At 40.7% G+C, this 12,485-nt stretch overlaps 1 protein-coding gene across 1 annotated transcript; it reads left to right on the top strand.

Moving 5' to 3' along the window:
• The first annotated feature begins 2,087 nt into the window (after positions 1 to 2,087).
• LOC111955043 (stathmin) lies at positions 2,088 to 8,797 on the top strand. The gene is made up of 5 exons (XM_023975080.2): positions 2,088 to 2,261; positions 4,221 to 4,267; positions 4,861 to 5,033; positions 6,941 to 7,132; positions 7,759 to 8,797. Exons 2-5 carry the CDS (start codon positions 4,249 to 4,251, stop codon positions 7,828 to 7,830), a joined length of 456 nt encoding a protein of 151 aa, XP_023830848.1. The 5' UTR covers positions 2,088 to 2,261; positions 4,221 to 4,248; the 3' UTR covers positions 7,831 to 8,797.
• Positions 8,798 to 12,485: the final 3,688 nt, after the last annotated feature.

Below are 12,485 nucleotides of genomic sequence, written 5' to 3'. Positions count from 1 at the left end.
TTCTGACTTAGAATATGTTGACAACTACAAATACCTAGGTGTCTGGTTAGACTGTAAACTCTCCGCCCAGACCCACATTAAGCATCTCCAATCCAAAATTAAATCTATAATCGGCTTCCTATTTCGCAACAAAGCATCCTTCACTCATGCTGCCAAACATACCCTCGTAAAACTGACTATCCTAACGATCCTCGACTTCGGCGATGTAATTTACAAAATAGCCTCCAATACTCTACTCAGCAAATTGGATGCAGTCTATCACAGTGCCATCCGTTTGGTCACCAAAGCCCCATATACTACCCACCACTGCGACCTGTACGCTCTCATTGGCTGGCACACGCTTCATACTCGTCGCCAAACCCACTGGCTCCAGGTCATCTACAAGTCTTTGCTAGGTAAAGCCCCGCCTTATCTCAGTTCACGGGTCACCATAGCAGCACCCACTCGCAGCACGCGCTCCAGCAGGTATATTTCACTGATCACCCCCAAAGCCAATTCCTCCTTTGGCCGCCTTTTCTTCCAGTTATCTGCTGCCAATGACTGGAACGAACTGCAAAAATCGCTGAAGCTGGAGACTCTTATCTCCCTCACTAACTTCAAGCACCAGCTGTCAGAGCAGCTCACTGATCATTGCACCTGTACATAGCTCATCTGTAAATAGCCCATTCAACTACCTTATCCCCATACTGTATTTCTTTATTTTGCTCCTTTGCACCCCAGTATCTCTACTTGCACATTCATCTTCTGCACATCTATCACTCCAGTGTTTAATTGCTATGTCGTAATTACCTCGCCACTATGGCCTATTTTATTGCCTTATCTCCCTTATTTTACCTCATTTGCACACACTGTATATATACTTTTTTTCTACTGTATTACTGACTGTATGTTTGTTTATTCCATGTGTAACTCTGTGTTGTTGTATGTGTCGAACTGCTTTGCTTTATCTTGACCAGGTCTCAGTCGCAAATGAGAACTTGTTCTCAACTAGCCTACCTGGTTAAATAAAGGTGAAATAAATAAAAAATATATATATAACATGATGCAGCCACCACAATGCTTGAAAATATGGATAGTGGTACTCATTAATGTGATTTATTGATACACCATCCAAAGTTTAATTAATAACTTCACCATGCTCAAAGGGATGTTCAATGTCTGCTTTTCTTTCTTTATTTTTACCCATCTACAGTACCAATACGTGCCCTTTTTGTTAGTCATTGGAAAACCTCCCTGGTCTTTGTGGTTGAATCTGTGTTAGAAATGCACTGCATGACTAAGGGACCTTACAGATAATTTTATGTCTGGGGTACAGAGATGAGGTCATTCAAAAATCATGTTAAACGCTATTATTGCAGACAGAGTGAATCCATGCATCTTACGTGATCTGTTAATCAAATTTGTTTTAATCAAATTTTAATTTAATCAAATTTCTTATTTAGCATTGCCATAACAAAGTGATTGAATACTTATTGACTCAAGACATTTCAGGTTTTTATTTTTAATGAATTGTTAAAAACAAACAGACAGAAGCTGACTTCTTTCAGGATTGGGGGTGTAGTCCTCTCAAGTCCTCTGACGTCAGACAAATGGTTGATAAATGATGTCTGACTGCAGCTTTCTGTCTCTGGAGGAAATATGGGTCATTCCATGGATCCTTTGCAGTCATATATCTCTGTGTGATAAAAAATAAAGTAGGACACAATAACAGTCATGACTATGGACGATGTTGCAAAAAATAAAATAGTGCAGACAACGTGATGAAAACGTTAATAAATCGTATAGCTACCCTACAGTCCTCGAGAGCGCACGGTCGAGAACGTGCATCTGGTTAGTTGGAGCTAAACAATGAAGACTTATGTAATGGTGCACACCCTGAATCATCACACACTTCATTCAAGGGCTGACTGACTGATGTAGGTCAAAGACACACTTTTGACATTTCTTCCCCAAAATACACATATTTTTTATCAATTAAATTGAAACAATCAATTTATATGTTCATTCAAATTTCATTATTCATTACCAAAGTAATTGAAATGTTAGGAAGATACTCGTCTGCCTGTGTTGACGTCTAGAAAAGACTAAAACTACAACTACCAGGAGTGCGGAGAGAGTAATAAACAGCCAATAGAATTGTAGAATTGGCTTTGACGACACACATTTGGGGCTTTTTATGCGCGAACTGGCCATGCTCGAGCATAGAATTCGCGGTTAAAGTCTGGCTGTTAAGGAGAATTTTGTTTCACTGTGTTATTAAGGTGGGTGTAATATAGCTAACGTTATCCGTACCAAAAATATGACTTAAAGATTGTAATTGTAGGTAATCTTGCCTGATTTATGAAAGTACTGGTTTTACCTTAATTTTTTTTTTGTTAAGTGGTGATCGAATGTGTTACCTCAGTTTCAATCCTGGCTAAACGACATCGGTTCTTTTTTAAATATATTTATTTGTTTTAACGTTAACTAGCAACCAACCTACAGTAACTAGTCAACGTTTAAAGGTTGTTGCTCAGACATTGGTAACTTAATGTCTTTCATTGATGCTTTGGTGAAAAATGTATGCAATTGTAAAAAGACCATTGATCTAATGGTGGGTGACTTGTTGTTCCACYGTAACGTTAACCATATTTGATCTGTTCAGCTTCAGACTGTGATTAACGTTAGTTGTCGTTTACCAATGGGTGTTTGTCTTGACACTACTTGCTGGTTAGGGATGCACACTTGATAGCGTGAGGCAAATTATTTGATTGATTACACGACGTAGTTAGTGAAGTCATGAATTTATAAAAATAATATACACACGTCGCTTTGAATCTTTTAAATTAGCAAATTTTCTACTTTGGTCAGCCATCAACTGATGCGCCTCCATTACTTTTTAAACATTTGGTTTGCAGGGTCCTTTGCAAAATAAACGCTACCATCCGTATTTGAAGCTTCCAGTCGCCATTAACAATTATCAGCTTTTTTGACGTTTTAAATGATTTCTCGTTGAATGTTCTGACCTATTATTAGTTTAACTTAGTTGTGCACTTGGTGTCGTGAGGGGCAGCATGCGAATAGCTAAACGGGCGGAGCTGCCTTGAACACGCGCTCCTCTTTGTTTGCAACTGGTCTCATTGACGTTCATTGCAATCAAACAAAAGAGCCATTGTTGTGCCACTAACTGATATTTTGGAAGCTATACGACCTTTTTGTTGTGACCCTGAAACGTTACCTATTGATTGTCAACCTCAAGACAACAATCAGAGCTTTTTGATTGCTGCAGGTGTCCCTCCCAATTTATCGTGATCTGTTTACACACCTCAGCGTCTTTGTCTGTCCTTTAGCAGCACCATTTCAGTCAAATTCCTGTACATGCAAATGTGTGCGACGATTAAAGGCGATTCTGATTCTTCTTGCAATTGGGCGATTCAAGTAATACGTGCTCTCGAATTTGCGGCGGTTGGAACTTATTTCTTTTTCTSCCCCTGTGGCTTATAGTTAGTTCGCTATGTTCACAAGGGTGCACCGTTGCAGCTTGTGTTGAATGTCTTCTGCTGAATCTGCTTGAATATTCATAGATTAGGTTTGTTGGCGTCGTCTGTAGGTTATAGCTGCCAAATATCTGCAGCTTCCCAATCGCATTTTCAATACCATGCAATTTTGGAAAGCTCTAGCRTTTTTGTTCTAACCATGGCCTGTTAGTTCAAAGTATCCATGCAACAGAAGGGCACTGAGCCGCTGTAGATGGGCATTGAAAGGGCCCCTCGCCCATCTACAGTAGTATATTATTATTTGCACGTGGCTATCACTTGCTAATGTAGTTTAATGTGCCATGTAGTTATTTAGCTGTGAATGAATACCAGACAGTTTTTTAAAATGGGCTGTATTAATAGGGTGTTGCTTGTTGAACATGACCGAAGGATGTCGCCACTGAGTGGACCTTGTTTTGCTTTACCCTCCTGTTTAGTCAGTCTTCCACCTAAACACACAGTAAATTGTGTTTCTATCCCACTAGAGGGTGCTAGTGATTCAGGCACTTTGTAAAGATGAGATGAAGTTTCATCCAGTCCTTGGGAGTGGGTGTAGCTGGTTCTTCATGTTCAAGGACGTACTAATGCATTATCAAGTGTTGGCAGGCTTGGTTGTTGGGGTTAAGGCCGGGTTACTGTAAAGGCACTGACAACTGCTAGTGTTAAAAAGGCTTTAAGTAAATGTGACTGAGAACTTTCTTCCAGGTACATTGACTTGCTGTCCACTGCTGAAATGGCCACCTCCTGCGGAGGTAAGTTGTGATTTTGAAAGATGTGAAATTAATTGTTTCTCACCCCTCTCCATCTGAAAGAAATGACCAAGTGGAAGCCAGTCTAATGATGCGCTTCCACTGTATTGTTTGACCAGTCACGTCTATTCCCAGCAATCCAGGAGATGCAGTGTCTTTTGGAAATGGGGGAACCCTAGTTAAATGTCCACACAGTGGCCTTCTCTCTACCGCCCCCCCCTCTTCTCCCTGTAATGTTCAGTTTCCTGTCCTCGTCCCTCATTTGGAAATAATAGTTTTTCATTTTTACTGAACAAGTGCCACATTCCCTTAACTCTGTCAGCCTACATATATCCCTCACCTGGAGTTCATATGTTTGTGTACTGCTTTCTAGTCATGGATCATTATATAACTACTGCTGATGTACAGTTTCTAGTCATATGCTGACTATACACTTTTTAAAATATATTTTCTGGCATTGCTGCTTCTGATTTCTTAAATTTTGGATTATGTGCATATTGTTTTATTGCGCTGTTGAAAACACAAGCAATTCGTTGCATCTGTGGCCCACCAATGAACTTTGATTAATAACAAATGCATAATTTGTCCGCTCATAGATATTCAGGTAAAGGAGATTGACAAACGTGCATCTGGCCAGGCGTTTGAGGTGATACTGGGTGCTCCAGCTCCAGACGCCAAGGGAGAGTTCCCTCTGTCTCCCCCCAAGAAGAAGGACCTGTCCCTGGAGGAGATCCAGAGGAAACTGGAGGCTGCAGAGGAGAGGAGGAAGGTACGTCGTGCTCCAGTTAAAGATGCTAGACGGAAGTTTTGCTTATGGGTGTGCTCTTGAGCCAAAAGGGGTCCTCTAAAGGTAAAACTATTGTAAAGAAAAAAAGTTCACATACCCTCACCCATGAATAAGTGTATATTGTTATCTAAAAACAAATTTGGGGGGGTGAAATCCTAGCCTTGACTGGCACAATTTTGGGGAATGTATTTACTAGGTGTGGGAATAGCAAGGACAATAGGTTATTATCATGACATTAAGGTGGAAAATGTCAAATGCGGGTATATTTTGTCTTTGATGGTTAAGAAAGTTCACCAGCCATGTTGGGTGGTCACACAGAATTTGGGAAGTTTTTCAATCCAAAGCCCAAATATATAGAAGTTGGTCAACCTGACCTGAGAGGCTACTGAAGTGACTTTGTCTGTGTTTCTTGGCTATTTGCACCGTTTTGGTCACATGCTAGTTTTTCAATATTAGTTTGCTGTCTGCAACTAGCACAGACAAAGATTTCCACAGTAATGGACTGTCCCTTAAAGGAGCAGCTGAACACTTTCTCTCCTAATGATGCAAATATTTGGGGGTACAATGTGCTTGAGCATGGAACACCAAAAATATTTCAACCATTAACTTTTAGTAATTGTATTTAAAATGAACACTTCTGTGCTCCTTTAAATGTCAGATTTCGAATCCTGAACTAATAATGCAGCTAATTTATCACTCAGCATTTTGTGACACTGATTCTTGATGTTCAGTTGTAGAACTGTTTTACTAGATAAAATAAATACTATTGTAACATGTATTGGCTAAAAGACTTGTCACAAATTGAATTGAGCAGGATACTACTTTTTTAAAACTATGATAGTCAGGTAAGAACAAATGCTTATTTTACAATGACCGCCTATCCCGGCCGAACCCTCCCCTAACCCGGAAGACGTTGGGCCGATTGTACACTGCCTTATGGGACTCCTTATCACGGCTGGTTGTAATGGTGCCCAGTATCAAAGCAGGGTCTGTAGTGAMGTGTCTAGAGGTCGGCAGATTATGATTTTTAACGCTGATAYCGATTTATTGGAGGAACAAAAAAAGCTGATGCACATGATTTWAAAAAATAAATATTTCCCGGTGTGTAATTATTGGAATTTCCCACCCTGCTTAGGTTACATTATGTATTGTGTTTCTCCTGATTCAATACTGGTTTCAATATTCCAGACATATTGCTCACCATATGTCTGCTGCAGATGGACAAGACTGAGCCACAAAACGAGTTTTGATCAGTCATGGAAATTAAGTGCTAGAAACATATTGTCTCCCTAGTAAAAAAAAAAAAAAAAAAGGCAAACAAGCTAATGAACAAAAAAGACTGTAGTTTTGGTACCACCAACTAGTGTACAAATAGTTTTATCAATACAATATCACTAAATTATATCCTGTTTGGATCCCAATAAATATTACTATATCCCGAAATGTAACTACCTTAATTTTTTTACATTTTTATCGCTAGTGTGTGGATACACGTTAACCTTTTGCCATGATGCATTACATGCCTCTATGCCTGCGATTAACTAGATTCAGCTGAGGGTTGTGTTTTGAAGTGGCTAGTCGGGGCCCGGAACATAATTACAAAATTTGTAGACTGCAAATTGACCAACAAGCCCAAACTGATTTTTGACTAAACCTAATCCTTGCTTATATTTGTATAGGATTACGTGTCTGTGGTAATACTTTGGAACGATTTACCTAAGTTAAAATCACTTGGTGCTAGTTGAGTCATGTCCAGCCTCAACTTTATTTACTCTGAACTTATTTGGCCTGGGTTCCGCCTTTTTGGGGAGCCCTGCTTGACAGTCTGTAGTAGTCAAATGTTTTGTTGGGTGTCTGAATCAAACTCTCCCCTTTGCGCCATCCTCCAGTCCCATGAAGCAGAGGTTCTGAAGCACCTAGCTGAGAAGAGGGAGCATGAGAAGGAGGTGCAAAGGAAAGCCATGGAGGAGAACAACAACTTCAGTAAGATAGCTGAGGAGAAGCTTAACCAGAAGATGGAAGCCAACAAAGAGAACAAGGAGGCCCTTCAGGCAGCCATGAGCGAGAAGTTCAAGGAGAAGGTATGTTGGCCTCTTGATATCTTTTACATGCAAACCAGTCTTGCAGTGACAGTCTGACCCTGCTACCAGTTGTTTTCAATGGAGGACACAAGACATCTGCTAGTGTGTCTTTACTGCGTCAAGTCATTGTAAAGAAGCTAGCTACATTAGCCAGCTAAGTTGGCTGGCTAGCTAAAGTGGTGAGGCTATTTTGCTGTGCTCCCCATAGACAGTCTAAAACACCATTCATTTGAAACAGCCTACCTGTTGTAGAAATGTCACAATTTACATTTTACACAGCCTTCCCCCAAAAAATGAACTCTCAAATCATTGAATACTAATGTCTGTTTGGATATTTTAACTGTGCCCTATCCCCACGGGGGGGGAAACAGGGCACAGTTATAATGGGGGGGGTCTCAAGGACTTGAGCACTTATCTCTGCAAGTGATTTGAGTTGGGAGACTTCAGAAGTTATCAACATTTTGATTTCACACAAACAGTTAACACCAATGTCACTGGTCAACCGTGACAAATTGGTGATGGAAAATATTAATGTATGTTGTCACTGACACAAGTTGCCCTTTGTACGGTCTGTTTAAATGTTATTTTGAAGGATATGTCACTTTTGAACTTCTATTTGTTCTCAGGACAAGAAACTGGAAGAGGTGCGGGCCAAAAAGGAAACCAAAGAGGGCGGTGCCGAGACATCAGAAAACTGAACTTCTGTCTATTGGGGATTGTATACTAGAGGGTTTTTTACATATCCAAAGATTGATTTATATTTAGTTAATGGCCAGTATTTTTGTCTTCACCGCCACCCACCTATTGACGAAAATAATAAAGTTCTCCCTGTTTGTGAATTCAACTTCTCTCCTGCTATAAGTGTACTTGCATTAGTTTTACACGTGGCTATTTTTGTCCCCTTGTTGCTTCTACTCCATGGCGGTCTGCAAGTTACTAACCGTCAATTCCTCAAATGCATTGGAGAGGATCTAAAGTCCTTTTCTTTAGACTTCCTCAATGAAGCTTTGAGAGAAATTAAGGAAGCAAGGATTTGACCACTAGTGACCATTTCATACACAGCCCATTTCTTTGGCTATTTAGCTTTTGTCATTGCATCTTCTGACCTAATGAAAAATAGCAGTATATGTACTTATCCTTTAAGGAAGCATGTCTCTATGCATAGGTCCTCGACATGATCTCTTCCATAGTGCTGCTTTGGAATCTTGTATCTGTTACACCTGGCTAATAGTTGATCAATGGTTGTTGATCTGGTTTGGTAACATGTTGATCAATTTCACCTTTTTCACAGCAGGTGTAGTATCGCACCTTTTACTATTTCGAGAACTTCTAGTCTTGCTCTTAAAGGACTGTGGCATCCTGATCCTATTCCCTAATGCACTACCCAAAAGTAGTGCACTGAATAGGGTGCCATTCAACTCACCCAAGTTTAATCTTTGTGCCACTGCAGGTTTTTTGCTTATGTAAAGTGGGGTTTTGTCTCAAAGCACATGACTTTGTTCTATTGTAGGTCCATGAATTAACTTTTTTTTTCATCCTTGTGTATTATCTATGATGTTCCTGGAAGACTGGGTCTACACATGGAATGCACTTTGGCATCTCAATAGATAATGTTACTAGTTGACTTAACGGTTGTACTAAACAATAAATAATACCATTGTCAAACCCCCTTCCATGTGTGCTTTATTGATACCTGTGCTGCTTCAGGTTTCTGCCGTTTGAAGCCCATCCTTTACGTAGAACAGGTTATTGTATTCTGTGGATCTAGCTTCGCTGGAATCCACACTACTGTTTCTGTTTAGATTCCAGGCGACAGTTTATTTTTAACTAGGTAAGAACAAACTTATTTACAATGACTGCCAAACCCAGATGATGCTTAGCCAATTGTGAACTGCCCTATAGGACTCCCAATCATGGCCAGATGTGATTCAACCTGAATTTGAACCAGGGACTAGTGAGATGTAGTGCCTTAGACCTTTGTGCCATTTTAAACAACCAGTATTTTCATATCACCCAAAGGTCAAGGAAGGATGTTGGGTTTAAGCTTTGACAATGTAAATACACACAAGGACCAATTAGCCTAGCTTAATGCTTCTCTTGACGCTTGTGATGTCTTGTCAATTAGTGTGGTTTTCTACTCCGTGCGCCATCTAGTGGGGTTTGGGAGGGTGGAAAAGCACTGGACAGTATTCACTTTTTTTTTTTTTTTCTGGTTCAGACTGAAGGGACAATGAACTGGAAGGATATTTTTCCAAGATGAGCAGTGGTATAATGTACTTAAGTAAATGTCTTGGTGTAGCTGTACTTTATATTTGACAACTTACTCCACTACATTCCTAAAGAGGTGTACTTTTTACTCCATTTTCCCTGACACCCAAAAGTACTTGTTACATTTTGAATGCTTAACAGGACAGAAATGGTCCTATTCACACACTTAAGAGAACAACCCTGTTCAACCCTACTGCCTCTGATTTGGCAGACTCACTAAACATATTTCATTTGTAAATGTATGTTGGCTATCTGTAAATTAAAACCAGAATCATYCAGTCTGGGTTGCGCAATATGATGAATTTAAAATGATTTTTACTCTTGATACTGAGTTATATTTAAAACCAAATACTTCCAGATGTTTACGCAAGTATTTTACTGGGTGACTTTCACTTGAATCATTTTAAATTAAGGGTTCTTTTACCTTTACTCAAGTATGACGACTGGGTACTTTTCCCACCATAGAATGAGAATCGATTTTTGCACAGTTGCTGGGAACTGAGATGCATTCTGCCCTAGCTGCATTTGACCGTCTCGGCTCCAAAGAGTTTAGATTTGGTTGCATAAAATATCACTAGCGTTGTCATAGTAATGTTCTCTGCATGGAATGCAAACAAAGGAACCATAAATATCAGTTTGAGCAATGCGGCTTCTCCCCCTGGTGGGAGTTGATAGGTTCACAGCTAGGGATGGAACAATACTTTTGTTTAGTGCATGTGGACACCCCTTCAAATGAGTGGATTTAGCTATTTACCGCCACATCCGTTGCTGACAGGCGTATAAAACTGAGTACACAGGCATGCAATCTCCATAATCAACTAAGTGCTGTTATGGTGAAGTGGAAACGTCTAGGCTCAGCCGCGAAGTGGTAGGCCACACAAGCTCATAGAACGGGAGGGCTGAAGCACGTAGCGGGTAATAATTGTCTCCTCGGTTGCAACACTCACTACAGAGTTCCAAACTGCCTCTGGAGGCAATGTCGGCACAACTTTTCGTTGGGAGCTTCTTGAAATGGGTTTCCATGGACGAGCAGCCGCACACAAGCCTAAGATCACCATGCGCAATGCCAAGCGTCTGCTGTAGTGGTGGAAAGCTCGCTGCCATTGGACTCTGGAYCGGTGGAAACGCGTTCTCTGGAGTGGTGAATCACGCTTCCCAATCTGGCAGTTCGACGGACGAATCTGGGTTTGGCAGATGCCAGGAGAACGCTACCTACTCCAATGTATAGTGCCAATTGTAAAGTTTGGTTCCAGTGAAGGGAAATGTTAACGCTACAGCATACAATGACATTCTATACGATTCTGTGCTTCCAACTTTGTGGCAACAGTTTGGGGAAGGCCCTTTCCTGTTTCAGCATTTCAATGCCCCCGTGTACAAAGCGAGGTCCATACACAAATGGTTTGTCGATCGGTGTGGAAGAACTTGACTGACCTCAACCACATCGAACACCTTTGGGATGAATTGGAACGCTGACTGCGAGCCAGGCATTATCACCCAACATCAGTGCCCGACCTCACTAATGCTCTTCTGGCTGAATGCAAGCAAGTCCCCGCAGCAATGTTCCAACATGTAGTGGAAAGCCTTCCCAGAAGAGTGGAGGCTGTTATAGCAGCAAAGGGGGGACCAACTCCATATTAATGCCCATGATTTTGGAATAAGATGTTTGACGAGCAGGTGGCCACATACATCTCAAGAGGTCCAGAAGAAAAAGTACTTATTATCTGTCATATCTAGGAACACATAATCTAATATTGCATGTCGCTAGCTGTCAATCATCCACTCTCAGGTTGACTCCAAACAATGGTAAGTCATTCTGGAAGATTTTGGGGAGCAGTAGTTCCGCTGACAGACAATCTTCACATTTCTTCTGCAAGGGACCTAGGATGGTAGACAGATATGCAGCGTTTTAGCATGCATCTCAAGCCACACAGAAGTAATGTCCGGAGGCCATCATGGAGAGTGCAGACTGCAAAATACTAACAGCACATAGGAATATTGAACATGGAAGTAGCATAGTAAGACCATTAGGTGGCAATGTTTCACTTATTTCAAGAAACAGCACTATCTAGTCTCTCATATCTCCACTCTTTTCAGGATATCTAAAATATTCACCTTCTCCTTTCATCATATTAATCTCAAATTTTCCCTTTGAGACATCCATCTCTCACCTTATCAACAAACAACCATTTTGTCAAAGGCTATATTAACAAGTCTGGAAGATAGGAGAAAAATGTATCCACCATTTATGAGCACTTTCATTTGAGGAAATGGAAAATATAATTAATCCCTGGATGGCTGCCAAGATTCTAGCTAAAATCTAATATCAATAATATGACTTGATGAGGCCTTATGTGAAGGTGTTTCTATAGAAATTGATCAAACCCATGGTTTTTCCTTTCGACCCCACGGTAAACTGGAAGATTCTAGGTAATATTAATCTAATGTCTATGTGAACATGATGGCCCTATGTGTCAGTGTTTAGTTAGTTCAACTATGATGTCATGTTCCGTTTGACCCCTGCAGTCGTTAACTGAAGCGAAGGTCACTTGGTCCAGAGGTTAGTTGGCCGTATGCAGCAGGTGTACACCCAGGTGGATAGTTCATGTATTTCCAGCTATACAGAAACGTCACTCAGATCATGTAGAAAACGCTGCAATATTGATGCTCTCCATAGGTCAGGTAGAAGCCGATGCTAGGCTGATGAGACAGTGGATTGCGCAGTCAGATGGAACAGAGTAAATAAGCATTTTAACATCATAGATTTTGCAAGTGGTAACTTGTGGAATAGACACTGGCTGGAATGCAGTTTTAGCCAATCAGCATTCAGGATTAGACCCACCTGTTGTATAATTAAGCAATAAGGCCCGAGGCGGTTTGGTATATGGCCAATATACCACGGCTAAGGGCTGTTCTTAGGACACTGCTAGGACACAGCTCTTAGCTGTGGTATATTGGCCATACAGTATATCACAAACCCCCGAGGTGCCTTATTGCTATTATAACCTGGTTACCAACGTAATTAGAGCAGTAAAAATAAATGTTTTGTCATACCCATCGTATATGGTCTGATATACCACGGCTTTCA

This window comes from Salvelinus sp. IW2-2015, linkage group LG30 (assembly GCF_002910315.2).
Source record: "Salvelinus sp. IW2-2015 linkage group LG30, ASM291031v2, whole genome shotgun sequence".
In the NCBI taxonomy this organism is placed as follows: Eukaryota; Metazoa; Chordata; class Actinopteri; order Salmoniformes; family Salmonidae; genus Salvelinus; species Salvelinus sp. IW2-2015.
This window is presented reverse-complemented; position numbering and strand designations above follow the sequence as displayed.

Excerpts from the sequence above, each read along its gene's own strand:
- LOC111955043 (XM_023975080.2), top strand. Across the intron at positions 5,034-6,940 it reads CTGCAGAGGAGAGGAGGAAG|TCCCATGAAGCAGAGGTTCT; the intron begins GTACGTCGTGCT and ends GCCATCCTCCAG. Across the intron at positions 7,133-7,758 it reads GCGAGAAGTTCAAGGAGAAG|GACAAGAAACTGGAAGAGGT; the intron begins GTATGTTGGCCT and ends ATTTGTTCTCAG.